The sequence below is a fragment of the Ascaphus truei genome, chromosome 7, assembly GCF_040206685.1.
Source record: "Ascaphus truei isolate aAscTru1 chromosome 7, aAscTru1.hap1, whole genome shotgun sequence".
NCBI lineage: Eukaryota > Metazoa > Chordata > Amphibia > Anura > Ascaphidae > Ascaphus > Ascaphus truei.
The window spans coordinates 39,550,423-39,572,763 of record NC_134489.1 but is presented as its reverse complement, the minus strand read 5'-3'; the positions used below and the strand labels follow the sequence as shown (position 1 = coordinate 39,572,763).

General features: G+C 46.7%; 2 protein-coding genes across 6 annotated transcripts in view; one reads left to right on the top strand and one right to left on the bottom strand.

Annotated features, from left to right (window-relative positions):
• Positions 1 to 22,341, bottom strand: part of NR1I3 (nuclear receptor subfamily 1 group I member 3) — a 38,444-nt gene that overhangs the window by 2,295 nt on the left and 13,808 nt on the right. For all 3 annotated transcript variants that reach the window (XM_075607820.1, XM_075607819.1, XM_075607821.1), the window contains 5 exons: positions 8,759 to 8,952; positions 6,651 to 6,904; positions 5,463 to 5,608; positions 2,362 to 2,478; positions 1,028 to 1,133 (listed from right to left, as the gene is read on the bottom strand). In XM_075607820.1, coding sequence (XP_075463935.1) covers positions 1,028 to 1,133; positions 2,362 to 2,478; positions 5,463 to 5,608; positions 6,651 to 6,904; positions 8,759 to 8,952 — 817 coding nt within the window. The remainder of the gene's footprint in view (positions 1 to 1,027; positions 1,134 to 2,361; positions 2,479 to 5,462; positions 5,609 to 6,650; positions 6,905 to 8,758; positions 8,953 to 22,341) is intronic.
• PCP4L1 (Purkinje cell protein 4 like 1) overlaps positions 3,073 to 22,341 on the top strand; it is a 374,963-nt gene continuing 355,694 nt past the window's right edge. For all 3 annotated transcript variants that reach the window (XR_012802606.1, XR_012802605.1, XM_075607828.1), the window contains exons 1-2: positions 3,073 to 3,090; positions 6,625 to 7,254. Coding sequence is in view for 1 of the 3 variants with exons in the window: in XM_075607828.1 (XP_075463943.1) it covers positions 7,171 to 7,254 (84 nt within the window). In the remaining 2 variants the exon portion in view is untranslated. The remainder of the gene's footprint in view (positions 3,091 to 6,624; positions 7,255 to 22,341) is intronic.

Here is a 22,341-nt window from a genome sequence, read left to right as displayed (position 1 = left end):
GAACCTCCTGCTCCTTAACGAGATATCTCTACCTCCCAATGCAATTCGCTTGTCGCCATCTTCCACTTGCTGTTACCTCTGGCTCTACAAGCTTGTTAATGAATTTCATTCAAACTGTTAGGCAGGGGAGGTCTACAGTCACCAGCAAGACTCCGGTGGAGTTTGCAATGCAGATTAAATGATGATAAAATGAGGCAAAGTGGTGCAGAACTTGATACATGGCGCTATAATGTGAGGTTGGGCAATGTCGTAGCGTGATAATGCATAGCTGCACCATCCAAACGTTCCTTGATTCACAGGCACATGGTGATTCCACGTCCCGAAGCCTGTACCATGAAGTAATAACTAATAGAAAGATGTGCCAACATAGAGGGTGATGTACTGGGCATTACAAGCTTTGAGGAGGAGCAGTGTGTGATTGTTGGAGAATTCCTTGGCTCTGAGAGCAGCCAGCCTGTGAGCCTCTCTGTTTCCCGTGAGAGGAGAAGCATGAGCTACAGAGGCTGATCAGCGACCTGGAAGAAGGCAAAAGGTTGGGGATTCCCTAAGGCACCTGCCATTTAATTGAAGGGGTGAAGCTTTTTGAGAGAGAAATGGGGGGGATGTCTCCTTTATAGCGAGTCTCTGGCTAACACACAGTGCATTGCTAGCACACTATAATCCATCGCAAACTCCGCCTCTGCCAGAGGGACCAGCTATGCTCTGCAAAGCCATGCGTGCAAAGCATTATAGAAGGGGGAGGACAGCAGAGTGATGGGGAGGGAGAAAACAATTAGGAAGAGGGGAGGGGGGGGGGGAAATAGAGGAAAATATCTAAGCTCCACCACGTGTCCCGCCCACGCTGCAGAACATAAGTGCAGTGATGTCTTGTGTACACACAAGTGTTGTACCTAACCCTCCCACTGCTAGCAGGCCCTGAAAGGAATTGCTTTGCACATGCCTACACACATACACATTGCCCTGCACATGAACACACAGTTGAGCACTGCTGTATCGGATCGCCCCCCCGGGTCACTCTGTGGATTACCTGCCATCGGGCAGTGGGTGCCGTTGATCGATGTAGCATTTCAATGTCAGAGCCACCTTCTCTTGGATCCCATCAATAACATTGTGCGCTATAACCCCCGACCGGTCTAAGGGAGACCAAAAGAAACGCCGTGTTACGGGCTATACAGAATAGGAGGAATTAAAACATGTGCTGCTTCGGGCCCAGGAAACACACATGCACAGGCTTCCATATCTCATGCTGATGTTCCCATTTAGTTTGTTTAGTGCCGTAAAATGTAGGAGTTCCCAGCTGGCAGAGCCCTTCCTCAAGCAACATCGTACCCATCGCCTATAGGGGCACCGTATTAAAGCTGCAGTCCAAGCTGCCGTTTCTTCTTTCCCCTTTAACATGTGCCTCAGTACAATACACACAATGATGAGTAATTAGCTAAGTTGCCGATCGATCCGTTCTCCTGGGATTAATCGGCGAAGATTCGTCTCGGGGGTTCACTAAATGGCTGTCAGTGCAGCAGGAGAGGACCAAAGATGCAAAGTTCTGTGGGGAAGATCATGTGACCAGGTAGTCACTATATACAATTGGTGCACTGCTAGAGACAGGGCAGGGCTCAAAAAGGGGTGTGCCAGAGCCTGTTTCGGGAGAGGAAGGGGATGTGACTTTGTAAATGGTTGCAATAGAAACAAAAAAAGCCGGTTACATTATAATACATTCAAAATATCATTCAGGCTTGTTTAAAAAAAAAAAAAAGCTACAAGTATTTTCTAATAGTACAGAACTGATTTATATATATAAAAAAAACACATGTAGGATATTACTTGGTCTGCAGCTTTAATGTCATAGGCCGAGGCCCCGCTGCCTCAGTCAGCGCACCGCACTGCATGCAGGCGACGCGCTGAGAGGCAATTGACCGCTACCTGCGGTCTGTATGGGGGGGGGGGCGGGGGAGCGTGGTTTGAGCTGAGGGTCTGTTCGTCCGATCCCCCCCTCCCCTCGGTCCCCCCCACACACACACTTCCCCCCGCCTCCCTCCCGCAGCTCCTTCCCTGCTCCCCTCCTTACCTCCTCATTGGCTCAGTCGCGCACCACGTGACGCGTCAACGCTTCAGAACACCACCTTCTGGTAGCGCTGGCCGGCTGACGCGTCGCAGCACGTAGTGAGCCACGGAGGGAGGAGGCAGCGGGGACCAACAGATTGCAGGTAAGGGGCTGGTGGCGCGCGCGTCCGCACGCATCGCCGACCGCAGCGGGTCCTCAGCCTGACCCATGGCATGTTCGGGCTGCGGACTCACTCTGAAGTTCCGGGACTTTGCAGTGTCTGCTGGTAACAGACACCGATGTCTGAGGATATTTCTTACCCGGAGAGAAGAGGGATATCGCTTGCATCAAGACATATTCGGCCTCGTGGAGTTTTAACTTCCGTAGGGTGATGTGGAATTTTAGCAGCGGCTCCAGGTACAGCTGCTGAAACCCACCTGTGCATGAGAAAGAAGCAATGTCCACTCCGCTAAGGATGCTTATCAACCAGTGGCCGCGACCTTCATGCTGCTAGTTGTGTAGGGGGGCTCAACTCCAGTCCTTAAGCTACCCCCTTCCCCCAACACATCAGTTTTTCAGGATATCCCAGCTTCAGCACAGGTGGCTCAATCAGAGGCTCAGTCTTCGACTGAGCCTCTGATTGAGCCACCTGTGCTGAAGCTGGGATATCCTGAATACCTGACCCTTAGTGACCAGCAGATATGATAAACCTAACACATGCTGCCCCCCATCATGGCAAAAGATGCTCACTGTTTTTCTACAAAATCGGTTTGAAAGCCAAGATGTCTACATTTGCACCTCCCGTTACTTTGTGACGCATACAAGTTGCATTCTGCTGACGGCAAGGACCTTTCCCATGGGATTACCCAGTGGGGACGCTGTGTCGCCTTGGGCAAGTCATTTTATTTTTCGGTACATTAAGTCTCGGGCTCTTTCGGGCAGGAAGGCTTTTTTTTTATCATCATTATTACATTAAACGGGGGGGCTTATTTCTGAAGGAAACTAGAAATCTGGATACCTGCTGGTGCAAGGAAACTGGCCACTTTTAGGTATTTATTTTCATATAATGTATTTTTTTATCTTTAAGGGTGTGTGTGTGTGTGTGTGTGTGTGTGTGTGTGTGTGTGTGTGTGTGTGTGTGTGTGTGTGTGTGTGTGTGTGTGTGTGTGTGTGTGTGTGTGTGTGTGTGTGTGTGTGTGTGTGTGTGTGTGTGTGTGTGTGTGTATATAAATCATACATACAGTTGTGTGAAAAAGAAAGTACACCCTCTTTGAATTCCATGGTTTTACATATCAGGACATAATAACAATCGTCTGTTCCTTAGCAGGTCTTAAAATTAGGTAAATACAACCTCAGATGAACAACAACACATGACCTATTACACCGTGTCATGATTTATTTAACAAAAATAAAGCCAAAATGGAAAACTATGTGTGAAAAACTAAGTACACCCTTGCTGCTTCCATAGGAATTAAGATGCTAAGTAGACAGGTGTTGCTAATCAAATGCCCTTGATTTAATTTATCATCAGCAAGTGTGACCACCTCTATAAAAGCCGAAGTTTTAGCAGTTTTCTGGTCTGGAGCATTCAGGTGTGTGTTAACACAATGCCAAGGAGGAAAGACTTCAGCAATGATCTTAGAGAAGCAATTGTTGCTGCCCATCAATCTGGGAAGGGTTATAAGACAATTTCCAAACAATTTAAAGTCCATCATTCTACAGTGAGAAAGATTATTCAAAAGTGGAAAACATTCAAGACAGTTGCCAATCTTCCGAGGTGTGGACGTCCCAGCAAATTCACCCCAAGGTCAGACCGTGCAATGCTCAGAGAAATTGCAAAAAAAAAACAAGAGTTACATCTCAGACTCTACAAGCCTCAGTTAGCATGTTAAAGTTCATGACAGTACAATTAGAAAAAGACTGAATAAGTATGGTTTGTTTGTAAGGGTTGCCAGGAGAAAGCCTCGTCTCTCTAAAAAGAACATGGCAGCACTGCTTAGGTTTGCAAAGTTGCATCTGAACAAACCACAAGGCTTCTGGCCTATTCCCACGCATGCGCCAACAGAGTAGCATCTACGTGCACTCTATCCTAACAGCTATTTGGGACCTCCCGAGACATTACGTCACACCCGGACTGAACCTGTGGTTACCATCGCTTCTCTCGAGAGAAGCAAGCGGACATCGGGGGTTACCAAGCAAGTAGAAGGAAGCCAGCCAATCGATCGCTCAGTCAGTGAACCGGAGGATCCTCACGCTTGGGTCTTGTAAGTAGGATTCCAATTTTTGTTTGCCAGCGTGATGAGAGGAGCTGTTTGTATTGTATTTTTATTGATTATTAAATGCCTCTTTTGTTCATCTCACTATCTTGCATACTTTCTACCTCTAGGGAACTGACCATTCCCTTACCCCATGGCATTTAGTTCATTATATTTTGCAGTATTACACTATATTTGTTTTATTTTCTTCTTTCACATGTGCTGCATCCCATGAATTGACCATCATGTGGATCCATCGGCTGTTGGACTTACCTGCTATTTCACTCTGCCAAGGACATTTACGTTTCGTAGTATTGATTTATTATCAATTATTCACATACGCTTTTGTACACAGTTTGTTGGTCTATGCAGTATTGGTGCCGTCAGATAACATTTTTTTTTCACATTTTTTCACAGAAAACCAAACACAGCATATCGGCACAAACACCTCATACCAACTGTCAAGCACGGTGGTGGAGGGGTGATGATTTGGGCTTGTTTTGCAGCCACAGGACCTGGGAACCTTGCAGTCATTGAGTCGACCATGAACTCCTCTGTATACCAAAGTATTCTAGAGTCAAATGTGAGGCCATCTGTCCGACCGCTAAAGCTTGTCCGAAATTGGGTCATGCAACAGGACAATGATCCCAAGCGCACCAGCAAATCTACAACAGAATGGCTGAAAAGGAAAAGAATCAAGGTGTTGCAATGGCCCAGTCAAAGTCCAGACCTCAACCCGATTGAAATGCTGTGGCAGGACCCTAAGAGAGCTGTGCATAAACAAGTGCCCACAAACCTCAATGTACTGAAGAAACGTTGTAAAGAAGAGTGGGCCAAAATTCCTCCACAACGATGTGAGAAACTGATAAAGTCATACAGAAAACGATTACTTCAAGTTATTGCTGCTAAAGGTGGTTCTACAAGCTATTGAATCATAAGGTATACTTAGTTTTTCACACATGGCTTCTCCCTTTTGGCTTTATTTTTGTTAAATCATGACACAGTGTAATATGTCATGGGTTGTTGTTCATCTGAGGTTGTACTTACCTAATTTTGGAACCATGGAATTCAAAGAGGGTGTACTTTCTTTTTCACACTACTGTACGTGTATCAATCATACATATGTGTGTATATATACTGTGCACACTGTATGTATAATGACTTACTCATGGCCCCGTCTTGTATGCTGTACTTGAGCTCTCCACACTCCCACAGGTTGGTCTCCAGGTTGAAGATTGTGTTAAACTGTATCTGGCAAACCTCCATGGTGGCCCCTTTCAGAAGGGAGATCTGGTCATCGGTGGGAAGAGCCCTTGAGAAGGACCGAAAGGAACATTAAATCCCTACTGTTCAATCTTGGGGGGGGGGGGTGGGGGGGGCAACTATGTATCACCATATTGCAGACTATAAGGGGATTATTCATTCAACTGTGGTGGCGCCGATCGCACATCCTACACAGTAGGATGTGACAGCAAGGAGCTGTATATTTGATGAACGTCCAGAAAATATGTGCATCAAGTACTATTTCCCCCTTACTCCACCTGCTTCTGCCTATTACTACCCCTCATCTTGTTTACTACAGGCAACTGAAATGTACCCTGTATCTCTGATGCTAGGGTATGTATGTTCCAATGAGCACTTTTTATTTAACTCTGTGGTTCTCAACTCCAGTCATGAAGACCCCCCAACAGGTCAGGGTTTCAGGATATACCAGCTTCAGCACAGGTGGCTCAATCTGATTGAGCCACCTGTGCTGAAGCAGGAACTGATTGAGCCACCTGTGCTGAAGCAGGATTATCCTGAAAACCTGACCTGTTGGGGGAGGGGAGTTCTTGAGGACTGGAGTTGAGAACCCTTCATTTAATCCTTTTCCTGCCAAAGGAGCTTACAGCCACTTTGAGTTGCAACCTGTTGTAGAAACACCAGGCAGGGAAAAGGTTAACCACCCCCTTTGTAACTTCTCTTGCACCAGGCTGTGAAGCAGTCTGCCCGGGCAAAGATTTCCGCCCAGTTCATTTGAATGGAGCTGACTGCTTCTCCAGTACTGGGAAGATCACTTCACAGCAAGTGGCATAGAACAGGGGTGCTCAACTCTAGTCCTCAAGACCCCCCCAACAGGCCAGGGTTGAAGGATATCCCAGCTTCAGCACAGGTGGCTCAGTTGAAGACTGAACCACTGATTAAGACACTTGTGCTGAAGCTGGGGTATCCTTAAAACCTGACCTGTCGGGGGGTTGGAGGGGTGTCTCAAGGACTGGAGTTGAGCACCTCTGGTCTAGAACTTGGTAACTGAAGCAGTTTTGTTTTAATCTGCGTTTTTTGCTTTAGACCATTACTACACGTCGACGTCTTACTGGAAAGTTGGTATCTCCTTGGCGAACTTGATGACCTGCTTGATCATGAAGGTGCTGAGGTCGGCAAAGTGAGGCACCATGCAGATGTCCGATGGGAGGACATTATCCACCAGCTGATCCCCTTTAGCGGACGGCTCCATGTCGACAGGCAAAACGTTTTCCAGGGGAGGGGACAGGCTTCCGGGAGACGAGGTGGACTGGGGACTGGGGACCGAGGAATTCTTCCAGTAGAATTTCTGTATCCTTAACGGAGGCTGCAGGAGAAAAGAGATGTGAACAAGACATACCTAGAACCCTACCGACCTGAGAGGAACGCTCTCATTTCTCTCATCAACCACACAAAAACTCTTCTCTCCCTAGGTATCTGGGAACTATGTAGCCAGTGTAATGCGTGAAGAATACCACTACTTTTGTATTGTGTACGTACTAATCTGAACTTCCTCTTTTCTCAACTGCTTTCCTGCCAGAGGGTCCAGCAACGGAATGGGACATTTAGTTGTGGCAGTTTCACCGTAACGAAATGACCGCCAGCGTTCGGTCGCAGACGGAACCCTCCGCCGCAGCCGATCTGCCATTGGAATCTCCGCTGCCGGCCGTTTCTAAAGTAAGTTTTAGTGGTTGGGATAGGGTGTTAATTTAAAGGGGTTTACTGGTTAGGGTAGGGTTTTTTTAGGGTAAGTGCTTAGGGTAGAGGGTGTTTAGGCACTTACCTTAGAGGTGAACGGCCGTCGGCGACAGGTCCCGGCAGCGGGGTGAGTTGCGGCGAAGCGCTGGTGGTCATTTGGTCATGGCAAAACGGCCATGACCAAATGACCTAGACCATCCAGCAACACATTGCATGAGATTAGTCTTAAAAGTAACCTGCCCCTTCCTGCTCTTCCATTCTAAACACACAATACACCTTTGGATAAGTCCATGTCTCTTTAATGGCACCATGCCTATTGCGTAAAAGAAAATCTTGATTATTGTTCTTCCAATCTCCAGTCCATGTGTAACAATCCAAAGTGCATGGAAATGGCCATTTAAAGTGCGTAATGCCAGCTGGCTGCACTCTGATTGGGTGGCAGCCACTGTAAACTCAATGTCCCAGTCAAGAAGCTGCTACCCTGGCATTCCTTCAGGTTCTGGCTGACGGACATTGAGCAAGAGGTTATGACTGGGATAAACCGGGTTTCACAGAACAGGACCGCGTCAATTAAAGAGAGAGAGAATTTGAAGTAATAGGGCAGATTGCAGGTACATGAAGTGCATACTGTGGACCTTCACCTTCTCTCACCCTTTTGAGTTTCCATTAATCATCATTGGGCATTAACATAGGACCTTCCAAGTGTTGTATATTTCTTCTCAGTAGCTGCTAACAGCGTTGTATATATATATATATATATATATATATATATATATATATATATATATATATATATATATATATATATATATACATACACACACATACACATATACACATGCATACACATACAAAATGTTCAGGGCACTCTATATGGGTAATGTAAGACAAATAACTTATTTAAGTAGATCAGGGTGCTAGCAGTGCAGCCAGGATCACCACCCAGCAACAAAATAGATAGATACAAAAAAGAAAAATCCGCAGCACTAACCAGATTTCATCAATATTATATCAGGTTTAAATCATCTGCAAGCATCAGCGGGTAAACAGAAGAAAAATGAAGCAACGTTTCCGACCTCCGGGTTCTTTCTAGGGGCTTGAGGAAGGACCGGGAGGTCCGAAACGTTTCTTCTTTTTCTTGTGTTTACCCTCTGATGCATGCAGATGAATTAAACCTGATATAATATTGATCAAATTTGGTGAGTGCTGCGGATTTTTCATTTGTATGTGTGTATATATATATATATGTGTGTGTATATATATATATATATATATATATATATATATGTGTGTATATATATATATATATATATATATATATATTCTTTAGCTCTTTCCACATTCTGAATAACGGAGTAGTTCTCTGGCACATTTAGGTTCAACGTTTACTAAATGTTGCTAAGATTCAGCAATAGTGAATTGGATTTGTGGTATGCTAAGGGTTAATCACGTTAATCACTACAGCCCAGCCTTCTGTGCTCACCCTGTACTCCACAAACTTTGAGAAACTGGAATCAAAGTTCTTCTTCTGAGCATCCATTAGGATGGAGATCAGCTGCTCATCCTCCTCCGTTAGGGATCCCACCTCTACCACCTGCTGCACCTTCTGGGCGCGATCGTGTTTCCTCTTGGTGCGCAGTACACGGCGCGTTACCAACGCATCCTCGGACATTATCACTGGAAACCAAGCGGCAGAAAGGTTTCACTATGTGTTTGCAGTGGTCAAAGTGCCATAGATAAAAGTAGGGTTCTGTAGTGGGAGAAACATCCTCTTTAACAGTTGGAGACAGATCCTTAGACCCTAATAAATAAAAACAGCTTTGAATGATTACGTTGACGAATATAGTTATAGTATAAAAAAAAAAGTTACAAATATCGGCCACTCCCCAATGTCTCCCGGGGTTCCCCCAGTAACCTCCCGTGGGGTGCCAGGGTCCTTTAAAGCCGAGCGTGGTTTGAAGAACATATTTCGTGCATCAGAGGCTAAGAATCAAGCTCTCAAACGGAGCGTTTTGTCATTAGAGCGTTAATGCACCTGGAGGTGCTAAAGGCACCTCGACTCACATTGACTTATATCAGAGGTTCTCAAGACCCCTCCAATAGACCATATTTACATCTGGGTTCATTATGTTCTGATATGGGTTACCGCACATTGATCCTGTGTTAACTGCTGTCGCTGAGCAATAGCCCAGCGATTCTCAACTCCAGTCCTCAAGACCCCCTAACAAGTCAGGTATTCAGGATATCCCTACTTCAGCACAGGTGGCTCAATCAGTCCCTGCTTCAGCCCATGTGGCTCAATCAGATGGAGCCACCTGTGCTGAAGCTGTGATAGCCTGAAAACCTGACCTGTTGGGAGGGTCCTGAGGACTGGCGTTGAGAACCCCTAATTTAAATAATACCCCCCTCCCCTTTTCTGTTCTTTCAGCGTTGCTCCCTTGTGTAACAGGATTACTTTGTCCTGGTGTCAGCCTCGCTACCATTCGTTTTTAAATGATGGAATAGTGGCCACTATGAAAAATACTTAAACCTGGGCTGTTTAGCTGGAATACAGAGCATTATGTTGTACTGCAGGGGTTCTCAAGACCCTCCCCTCCACCCCCCCCCCAAGGGTCAGATTTGTAGAATATCCCTGCTTCAGCGCAGTCTTTGACTGGGCCCCTTATTGAACCAACTGTGCATAAGCAGGGCTACCCTTAAAAACCTGACCTGTTGGGGACCGTGAGGACTGGAGTTGAGGCCCCCTCAATTCATCCATGATCTTACATTAGAATATGGATCACTGTCACACACTTCCATACACTCTCTATTCCCCGGGATATTGCAGCTTTACGCAGTATTCAATACATACCACTGAGATGGAATAGTGACAGCATGTAGTGCGTTGCCATGTACTTATTTTCCTGTAATAGTGACTGCCCTGTACCACACTTCAATAAAGCACAATGCGGTCTGCGGAAGGTAGATTGAAATGTTTAATTAAGCCATAATGTTGGCTTAAATCAATACCGACCTTTCGATTGTCTATTGGATTGATGACTAATGTCTTAATTAGGCATCTCAAGCTATGCCAGGAGTGACCTTGGGTTTATTGCATTTTGCGGCATTCAGCACTTTGCTGCCTCAGCAGCCTGCTCCACATTGCACAGGTGTGTGTGTGTGTGTGTGTGCGCTATATGCAAAGCTGTGTGTGCGTGCGCTATATGCAAAGCTGTGTGTGTGTGTGCTATATGCAAAGCTGTGTGTGCGTGTGTATGTGTATGTGTGTGTGTGTGCTATATGCAAATCTGTGTATGTGTGTGTGCGCGTGCGTGCTATATGCAAAGCAGTGTGTGTGTGCTATATGCAAAGCAGTGTGTGTGTGCGTGCATTATATGCAAAGCAGTGTGTGTGTGTGTTCTTTATGCAAAGCAGTGTGTGTGTGTGCGTGCTATATGCAAAGCAGTGTGTGTGTGCGTGCATTATATGCAAAGCAGTGTGTGTGTGTGTTCTTTATGCAAAGCAGTGTGTGTGTGTGTGTGTGTGCTATATGCAAAGCTGTGTGTGTGCTATATGCAAAGCTGTATGTGTGTGTGCTATATGCAAAGCTGTGTGTGTGTGTGCTATATGCAAATCTGTGTATGTGTGTGTGCGCGTGCGTGCTATATGCAAAGCAGTGTGTGTGTGTGTTCTTTATGCAAAGCAGTGTGTGTGTGTGTGTTCTTTATGCAAAGCAGTGTGTGTGTGTGTGCTATATGCAAAGCTGTGTGTGTGCTATATGCAAAGCTGTATGTGTGTGTGTGCTATATGCAAATCTGTGTATGTGTGTGTGTGCGTGCTATATGCAAAGCAGTGTGTGTGTTCTATATGCAAAGCAGTGTGTGTGTGTGTGTGTGTGTGCACTATATGCAAAGCAGTGTGTGTGTGTGTGTGTGTGTGTGTGCGCGCGCTATATAGAAATCAGTGTGTGTGTGTGCGCGCTATATAGAAAGCAGTGTGTGTGTGTGTGTGTGTGTGCACTATATGCAAAGCAGTGTGTGTGTGTGTGTGTGCGCTATATAGAAATCAGTGTGTGTGTGCGCTATATAGAAAGCAGTGTGTGTGTGTGTGTGCATGCACGCTATATGCAAAGCAGTGTGTGTGTGTGTGTGTGCATGCACGCTATATGCAAAGCAGTGTGTGTGTGTGTGTGCATGCACGCTATATGCAAAGCAGTGTGTGTGCGCTATATGCAAAGTAGTGCGTGTGTGCGATATATAGAAAGCAGTGTGTGTGCTCTATATGCAAAGCAGTGGGTGTGTGCTATATGCAAAGCAGTGTGTGCGTGTGCGTGCATTATATGCAAAGCAGTGTGTGTGTGCTATATGCAAAGCAGTGTGTGCGTGTGCGTGCATGCTATATGCAAAGCAGTGTGTGCGCTATATAGAAGGAAAAGAAGGATCCAACGCCCTACAGTTTTGATTACAATGCTAATTTATTACACAACGTTTCGACCTGAATAGGTCTTTCTCAAGTGCCTAGTCATTTGAGAAAGACCTATTCAGGTCGAAACGCTGTGTAATAAATTAGCATTATAATTAAAACCGTAGGGCGTTGGATCCCTCTTTTCCTGAGTAATGCCCTGGAATTACTCTGACAGGTACTCCATGAACCAGCAGCACCGGTAGACTGTATGTATAATTTTTTTTCATTGTGGTGTGCAGCACACTCCTTTATTTGCGTTATATAGAAAGCAGTTTGTGTGTGTGCGCGTGCATGCTATATGCAAAGCAGTGTTTGTATGTGTGCTATATGCAAAGCAGTGTGTGTGTGTGCTATATGCAAAGTAGTGTGTGTATGTGCGCTATATGCAAAGCCATGTGTGTGTGTGTGTGCTATATGCAAAGCGGTGTGTGTGTGTGTGTGTGCTATATGCATAGGATGTGTGTGTGTGTGCACAGGCGCGTTATATGCAAAGCTGTGTGTGTGTGTGTGTGTGCGCCATATGCAAAGCAGTGTGTGCGCGCTATATAGAAAGCTGTGTGTGTGTGTGCGCGTGCGTGCGCACTATATGCAAAGCAGTGTGTGCGCGCTATATAGAAAGCTGTGTGTGTGTGTGCGCGTGCGTGCGCACTATATGCAAAGCAGTGTGTGGGTGTGCGCTATATAGAAAGCAGTCTGTGTGTGCTATATGCAAAGCAGTGTGTGTGTGTGTGCGTGCGCACTATATGCAAAGCAGTGTGTGTGTTCGTGCACGCTATATGCAAAGCTGTGTGTGCGCTATATAGAAATCAGTGTGTGTGCGTGCACGCTACATGCAAAGCAGTGTGTGTGTGTGTGTGTGCTATATGCAAAGCAGTGTGTGTGTGTGCGTTCACGCGTTATATGCAAAGCAGTGTGTTTGCGCTATATGCAAAGCACTGTGTTTGTGTGCGCTATATGCAAAGCAGTGTGTGTGCGCGCCAAATGCAAAGAAATGTGTGTGTGTACACTATATGCAAAGCAGTGGATGTGTGTGTGTGTGCACGCACGCTAAATGCAAAGCAGTGTGCGTGTGTGTACACTATGCAAAGCAGTGTATGTGTGTGTATGCGCGCTAAATGCAAAGCACTGTATGTGTGTGTGTGCGCGCTAAATGCAAAGCAGTGTGTGTGTGCGCGCATTATATGCAAAGCAGTGTGTGTGTGTACACTATATGCAAAGCAGTGGATGTGTGTACACTTCTCAATCTCCCCCGCTCTGCCCACACTACCCATCTCCTCTCCTAACTCCACTGGTTACCCATCCAACAACATTCCCTCTTCAAATTCCTCACCCTGGTCTACAAATCTCTCCATGGTCTTGCCCCCCACTTACCTTTCAGCATTAATCTCTCGCTACACCCCTTCCCATCCTCTTCGCTCCCTGACTTCCACAACCCTCACTCCCTCCTCCCCCCTCCAGCCCCCTGTACCTCATCTCGATTCCAATCATTTGCCTTACTCGCCCCCCTCCACTGGAAGAAGCTCCCCCACCGCATCCAATCTGCCCCTTCCCTAACTATCTTCAGAAGCCAACTCAAAACACATCTCTTCTCCATCACATTCCATGATCCCCCATTAAGCTCCTATCCCATCCCCTCCCTCAACCCACCCTCCCAACGCCCATGATCTCTCGAAAACCTCACCCCTTCCTAAACCATCCTAAAGTCTCTCCAAAACCCTCCAAAGTCACCCACCGCACCGATCCAATCACCTCCAATGTCCCCACTATCAGACCCATCACCATGCCACCGTCAAGATTAAATCCAGAGACCTGACTCCAACCATAGCCTGACCATAATGTCCCCAACCTGCCCACCAACCAAGCAAGCTCTCAATGCACATAACCCATAGCCCGACCATAATGTCCTCACCCTGCCCACCAACCAAGCAAGCTCTCAATGCACATAACCCATAGCCCGACCATAATGTTCCCACCCTGCCCACCAACCAAGCAAGCTCTCAATGCACATAACCCATAGCCTGCCCATAATGTTCCCACCCTACCCACCAACCAAGCAAGCTCTCAATGCACATAACCCATAGCCCGACCATAATGTCCCCACCCTGCCCACCAACCAAGCAAGCTCTCAATGCACATAACCCATAGCCTGCCCATAATGTTCCCACCCTACCCACCAACCAAGCAAGCTCTCAATGCACATAACCCATAGCCCGCCCATAATGTTCCCACCCTGCCCACCAACCAAGCAAGCTCTCAATGCACATAACCCATAGCCTGCCCATAATGTTCCCACCCTACCCACCAACCAAGCAAGCTCTCAATGCACATAACCCATAGCCTGCCCATAATGTTCCCACCCTGCCCACCAACCAAGCAAGCTCTCAATGCACATAACCCATAGCCCGCCCATAATGTTCCCACCCTGCCCACCAACCAAGCTCTCAATGCACATAACCCATAGCCTGCCCATAATGTCCCCACCCTGCCCACCAACCAAGCAAGCTCTCAATGCACATAACCCATAGCCTGCCCATAATGTTCCCATCCTACCCACCAACCAAGCAAGCTCTCAATGCACATAACCCATAGCCTGCCCATAATGTTCCCACCCTGCCCACCAACCAAGCAAGCTCTCAATGCACATAACCCATAGCCCGCCCATAATGTTCCCACCCTGCCCACCAACCAAGCTCTCAATGCACATAACCCATAGCCCGACCATAATGTTCCCACCCTGCCCACCAACCAAGCAAGCTCTCAATGCACATAACCCATAGCCTGCCCATAATGTTCCCACCCTACCCACCAACCAAGCAAGCTCTCAATGCACATAACCCATAGCCCGACCATAATGTTCCCACCCTGCCCACCAACCAAGCTCTCAATGCACATAACCCATAGCCTGCCCATAATGTTCCCACCCTACCCACCAACCAAGCAAGCTCTCAATGCACATAACCCATAGCCTGCCCATAATGTTCCCACCCTGCCCACCAACCAAGCAAGCTCTCAATGCACATAACCCATAGCCCGCCCATAATGTTCCCACCCTGCCCACCAACCAAGCTCTCAATGCACATAACCCATAGCCTGCCCATAATGTCCCCACCCTGCCCACCAACCAAGCAAGCTCTCAATGCACATAACCCATAGCCTGCCCATAATGTTCCCACCCTGCCCACCAACCAAGCAAGCTCTCAATGCACATAACCCATAGCCCGCCCATAATGTTCCCACCCTGCCCACCAACCAAGCTCTCAATGCACATAACCCATAGCCTGCCCATAATGTTCCCACCCTGCCCACCAACCAAGCAAGCTCTCAATGCACATAACCCATAGCCTGCCCATAATGTTCCCACCCTGCCCACCAACCAAGCTCTCAATGCACATAACCCATAGCCTGCCCATAATGTCCCCACCCTGCCCACCAACCAAGCAAGCTCTCAATGCACATAACCCATAGCCTGCCCATAATGTCCCCACCCTGCCCACCAACCAAGCAAGCTCTCAATGCACATAACCCATAGCCCGACCATTATGTCCCCACCCCTGCCCACCAACCAAGCAAGCTCTCAATGCACATAACCCATAGCCCGACCATAATGTTCCCACCCTGCCCACCAACCAAGCTCTCAATGCACATAACCCATAGCCTGCCCATAATGTCCCCACCCTGCCCACCAACCAAGCAAGTTTTACTAGCCAATGTATAGCGCCCTGGATAAGGGCGCTATATAAATGTTGTTATAAATAAATGTGTGCATGTTAAAAGCAGTGTACAGTATGTGTGTTTGCGCTATAAGCAAAGCTGTGTATAGGTCTGATTTATCTGTGTTATATATTCTATGCAAAGCAAGTTATATCTGTGTTATAGATAATACAAAAATATAGGGTATATATGCAAAGCAAAACATATCTGTATTATATAGACTACAGTGTATATCTATATTATATATTTTAAATATAACATTGACATGTATTATATGGAATCCAGTGTATATCTCTATTGTGTGTGAGTGTGAGTGTGTGTGTATATTCTGTATAATGCTTTACCAGTCCGGTAGAGCTGGAATTTTTACCGGGGACTCCTTTCCTGAACTAAATGAAACACTTTTTAATTATGAACAGTAATTTTAATAAAAGTCGAAATTTTGGTTTAAAAAGGAGCTCTTATAAGCGCGGATCATTGCACTTATTACTGTGCAGTGTGTTATTGTGAGCGCGGATCCTTGCACTTATTACTGTGCAGTGTGTTATTGTGAGCGGGATCCTTGCACTTATTACTGTGCAGTGTGTTATTGTGAGCGGGATCCTTGCACTTATTACTGTGCAGTGTGTTATTGTGAGCGCGGATCCTTGCACTTATTACTGTGCAGTGTGTTATTGTGAGCGGGATCCTTGCACTTATTACTGTGCAGTGTGTTATTGTGAGCGCGGATCCTTGCACTTATTACTGTGCAGTGTGTTACTGTGAGCGGGATCCTTGCACTTATTACTGTGCAGTGTGTTATTGTGAGAGCGGATCCTTGCACATATTACTGTGCAGTGTGTTACTGTGAGAGCGGATCCTTGCACTTATTACTGTGCAGTGTGTTACTGTGAGCGTGGATCCTTGCACTTATTACTGTGCAGTGTGTTATTCTGAGAGCGAATCCTTGCACTTATTACTGTGCAGTGTGTTACTGTGAGCGGGATCCTTACACTTATTACTGTGCAGTGTGTTATTGTTAGTGGGATCCTTGCACTTATTACTGTGCAGTGTGTTATTGTGAGCGGGATCCTTGCACTTACTGTGCAGTGTGTTATTGTGAGCGGGATCCTTGCACTTAATGTGCAGTGTGTTACTGTCAGCGTGGATCCTTGCACTTATTACTGTGCAGTGTGTTACTGTGAGCGCGGATCCTTGCACTTATTACTGTGCAGTGTGTTATTGTGAGCGGGATCCTTGCACTTATTACTGTGCAGTGTGTTATTGTGAGCAGGATCCTTGCACTTATTACTGTGCAGTGTGTTATTGTGAGCGGGATCCTTGCACTTATTACTGTGCAGTGTGTTATTGTGAGCGCGGATCCTTGCACTTATTACTGTGCAGTGTGTTATTGTGAGCAGGATCCTTGCATTTATTACTGTGCAGTGTGTTATTGTGAGTGGGATCCTTGCACTTATTACTGTGCAGTGTGTTATTGTGAGCTCGGGTCCTTGCACTTATTACTGTGCAGTGTGTTATTGTGAGCGGGATCCTTGCACTTATTGTGCAGTGTGTTATTGTGAGCGGGATCCTTGCACTTACTGTGCAGTGTGTTATATTGAGCGGGATCCTTGCACTTAATGTGCAGTGTGTTACTGTGAGCGTGGATCCTTGCACTTATTACTGTGCAGTGTGTTACTGTGAGCGTGGATCCTTGCACTTATTACTGTGCAGTGTGTTACTGTGAGCGCGGATCCTTGCACTTATTACTATGCAGTGTGTTATTGTGAGCGGGATCCTTGCACTTATTACTGTGCAGTGTGTTATTGTGAGCAGGATCCTTGCACTTATTACTGTGCAGTGTGTTATTGTGAGCGGGATCCTTGCACTTACTGTGCAGTGTGTTATTGTGAGTGCTGATCCTTGCACTTATTACTGTGCAGTGTGTTACTGTGATCCGTATCCTTGCACTTATTACTGTGCAGTGTGTTATTGTGAGCGCGGATCCTTGCACTTATTACTGTGCAGTGTGTTATTGTGAGCGGGATCCTTGCACTTATTACTGTGCAGTGTGTTATTGTGAGCGGGATCCTTGCACTTATTACTGTGCAGTGTGTTATTGTGAGTGCGGATCCTTGCACTTATTACTATGCAGTGTGTTACTGTGAGCGCGGATCCTTGCACTTATTACTGTGCAATGTGTTATTGTGAGTGCGGATCCTTGCACTTATTACTGTGCAGTGTGTTATTGTGAGCGGGATCCTTGCACTTACTGTGCAGTGTGTTATTGTGAGCGGGATCCTTGCACTTATTACTGTGCAGTGTGTTATTGTGAGTGCGGATCCTTGCACTTATTACTGTGCAATGTGTTATTGTGAGCGCGGATCCTTGCACTTATTACTGTGCAATGTGTTATTGTGAGCGCGGATCCTTGCACTTATTACTGTGCAGTGTGTTATTGTGAGTGCGGATCCTTGCACTTATTACTATGCAGTGTGTTATTGTGAGTGCGGATCCTTGCACTTATTACTGTGCAATGTGTTATTGTGAGCGCGGATCCTTGCACTTATTACTGTGCAGTGTGTTATTGTGAGCGGGATCCTTGCACTTACTGTGCAGTGTGTTATTGTGAGTGCGGATCCTTGCACTTACTGTGCAGTGTGTTATTGTTAGCGGGATCCTTGCACTTATTACTGTGCAGTGTGTTATTGTGAGCGGGATCCTTGCACTTATTACTGTGCAGTGTGTTATTGTGAGTGCGGATCCTTGCACTTATTACTGTGCAATGTGTTATTGTGAGCGCGGATCCTTGCACTTATTACTGTGCAGTGTGTTATTGTGAGTGCGGATCCTTGCACTTATTACTGTGCAGTGTGTTATTGTGAGTGCGGATCCTTGCACTTATTACTGTGCAGTGTGTTATTGTGAGTGCGGATCCTTGCACTTATTACTGTGCAGTGTGTTATTGTGAGCGCGGATCCTTGCACTTATTACTGTGCAGTGTGTTATTGTGAGCGGGATCCTTGCACTTATTACTGTGCAGTGTGTTATTGTGAGCGGGATCCTTGCACTTATTACTGTGCAATGTGTTATTGTGAGCGGGATCCTTGCACTTAATGTGCAGTGTGTTACTGTGAGCGTGGATCCTTGCACTTATTACTGTGCAATGTGTTATTGTGAGCGCGGATCCTTGCACTTATTACTGTGCAATGTGTTATTGTGAGCGCGGATCCTTGCACTTATTACTGTGCAGTGTGTTATTGTGAGTGCGGATCCTTGCACTTATTACTGTGCAGTGTGTTATTGTGAGTGCGGATCCTTGCACTTATTACTGTGCAGTGTGTTATTGTGAGCGCGGATCCTTGCACTTATTACTGTGCAGTGTGTTATTGTGAGCGGGATCCTTGCACTTATTACTGTGCAGTGTGTTATTGTGAGCGGGATCCTTGCACTTATTACTGTGCAGTGTGTTATTGTGAGTGCGGATCCTTGCACTTATTACTATGCAGTGTGTTATTGTGAGCCGGATCCTTGCACTTATTACTGTGCAGTGTGTTATTGTGAGCGGGATCCTTGCACTTATTACTGTGCAGTGTGTTATTGTGAGCGGGATCCTTGCACTTATTACTGTGCAGTGTGTTATTGTGAGTGCGGATCCTTGCACTTATTACTATGCAGTGTGTTATTGTGAGTGCGGATCCTTGCACTTATTACTATGCAGTGTGTTATTGTGAGCCGGATCCTTGCACTTATTACTATGCAGTGTGTTATTGTGAGCGGGATCCTTGCACTTATTACTGTGCAGTGTGTTATTGTGAGCGGGATCCTTGCACTTATTACTGTGCAGTGTGTTATTGTGAGCGGGATCCTTGCACTTACTGTGCAGTGTGTTATTGTGAGCGCGGATCCTTGCACTTATTACTGTGCAGTGTGTTTATTGTGAGCGGGATCCTTGCACTTATTACTGTGCAGTGTGTTATTGTGAGCGCGGATCCTTGCACTTATTACTGTGCAGTGTGTTTATTGTGAGCGGGATCCTTGCACTTATTACTGTGCAGTGTGTTATTGTGAGCGCGGATCCTTGCACTTATTACTGTGCAGTGTGTTTATTGTGAGCGCGGATCCTTGCACTTATTACTGTGCAGTGTGTTTATTGTGAGCGCGGATCCTTGCACTTATTAGGTTGAGTCCATGGTGACTCAGCCCGTGCAGAGGTGCGCTGAGGCTGAGGGAAAGCAGGTGCTTTCCCTGGCCTTGGTTAGCGCGCCGTCCGGGGGCGTGTCGGGGGGCGGGCCAGTGACGTCACGGAGCTGGTTCGCCCTCATTGGGCGAACTGCTCACGTGACCGGCCCTGCGCTCCCGTGAGCGCGCGAATTTTAAATTTTGCTAAGACCTACGCTTCCGCACGCTTGCGGAAGCATGCGCGAGCCCCTACTAAAGCCGCTCTCATTGCGGCTGCAGGGGCTCACTGGCAAGTGAGAGCACGCCTCAGCACGGGTCAGCGCCTAAGCGCTGACCATGCCCGAGGCCTTACAGTGCAGTGTGTTACTGTGAGCGCGGATCCTTGCACTTATTACTGTGCAGTGTGTTATTGTGAGCGCGGATCCTTGCACTTATTACTGTGCAGTGTGTTATTGTGAGCGCGGATCCTTGCACTTATTACTGTGCAGTGTGTTATTGTGAGCGCGGATTCTTGCACTTATTACTGTGCAGTGTGTTATTGTGAGTGCGGATCCTTGCACTTATTACTGTGCAGTGTGTTATTGTGAGCGCGGATCCTTGCACTTATTACTGTGCAGTGTGTTATTGTGAGCGCGGATTCTTGCACTTATTACTGTGCAATGTGTTATTGTGAGCGCGGATCCTTGCACTTATTACTGTGCAGTGTGTTATTGTGAGTGCGGATCCTTGCACTTATTACTGTGCAGTGTGTTATTGTGAGCGGGATTCTTGCACTTATTACTGTGCAGTGTGTTATTGTGAGTGCGGATCCTTGCACTTATTACTGTGCAGTGTGTTATTGTGAGCGCGGATCCTTGCACTTATTACTGTGCAGTGTGTTATTGTGAGCGGGATCCTTGCACTTATTACTGTGCAGTGTGTTATTGTGAGCGGGATCCTTGCACTTATTACTGTGCAGTGTGTTATTGTGAGTGCGGATCCTTGCACTTATTACTATGCAGTGTGTTATTGTGAGCCGGATCCTTGCACTTATTACTGTGCAGTGTGTTATTGTGAGCGGGATCCTTGCACTTATTACTGTGCAGTGTGTTATTGTGAGCGGGATCCTTGCACTTATTACTGTGCAGTGTGTTATTGTGAGTGCGGATCCTTGCACTTATTACTATGCAGTGTGTTATTGTGAGTGCGGATCCTTGCACTTATTACTATGCAGTGTGTTATTGTGAGCCGGATCCTTGCACTTATTACTATGCAGTGTGTTATTGTGAGCGGGATCCTTGCACTTATTACTGTGCAGTGTGTTATTGTGAGCGGGATCCTTGCACTTATTACTGTGCAGTGTGTTATTGTGAGCGGGATCCTTGCACTTACTGTGCAGTGTGTTATTGTGAGCGCGGATCCTTGCACTTATTACTGTGCAGTGTGTTTATTGTGAGCGGGATCCTTGCACTTATTACTGTGCAGTGTGTTATTGTGAGCGCGGATCCTTGCACTTATTACTGTGCAGTGTGTTTATTGTGAGCGGGATCCTTGCACTTATTACTGTGCAGTGTGTTATTGTGAGCGCGGATCCTTGCACTTATTACTGTGCAGTGTGTTTATTGTGAGCGCGGATCCTTGCACTTATTAGGTTGAGTCCATGGTGACTCAGCCCGTGCAGAGGTGCGCTGAGGCTGAGGGAAAGCAGGTGCTTTCCCTGGCCTTGGTTAGCGCGCCGTCCGGGGGCGTGTCGGGGGGCGGGCCAGTGACGTCACGGAGCTGGTTCGCCCTCATTGGGCGAACTGCTCACGTGACCGGCCCTGCGCTCCCGTGAGCGCGCGAATTTTAAATTTTGCTAAGACCTACGCTTCCGCACGCTTGCGGAAGCATGCGCGAGCCCCTACTAAAGCCGCTCTCATTGCGGCTGCAGGGGCTCACTGGTAAGTGAGAGCACGCCTCAGCACGGGTCAGCGCCTAAGCGCTGACCATGCCCGAGGCCTTACAGTGCAGTGTGTTATTGTGAGCGCGGATCCTTGCACTTATTACTGTGCAGTGTGTTATTGTGAGCGCGGATCCTTGCACTTATTACTGTGCAGTGTGTTATTGTGAGCGCGGATTCTTGCACTTATTACTGTGCAGTGTGTTATTGTGAGCGCGGATCCTTGCACTTATTACTGTGCAGTGTGTTATTGTGAGCGCGGATTCTTGCACTTATTACTGTGCAATGTGTTATTGTGAGCGCGGATCCTTGCACTTATTACTGTGCAGTGTGTTATTGTGAGCGCGGATTCTTGCACTTATTACTGTGCAGTGTGTTACTGTGAGCGGGATCCTTGCACTTATTACTGTGCAGTGTGTTATTGTGAGCGCGGATTCTTGCACTTATTACTGTGCAATGTGTTATTGTGAGCGCGGATCCTTGCACTTATTACTGTGCAGTGTGTTATTGTGAGCGCGGATTCTTGCACTTATTACTGTGCAGTGTGTTACTGTGAGCTCGGGTCCTTGCACTTATTACTGTGCAGTGTGTTATTGTGAGCGCGGATCCTTGCACTTATTACTGTGCAGTGTGTTATTGTGAGCATGGATCCTTGCACTTATTACTGTGCAGTGTGTTATTGTGAGCGCGGATCCTTGCACTTATTACTGTGCAGTGTGTTATTGTGAGCGCGGATCCTTGCACTTATTACTGTGCAGTGTGTTATTGTGAGCGGGGATCCTTGCACTTACTGTGCAGTGTGTTATTGTGAGCGGGGATCCTTGCACTTATTA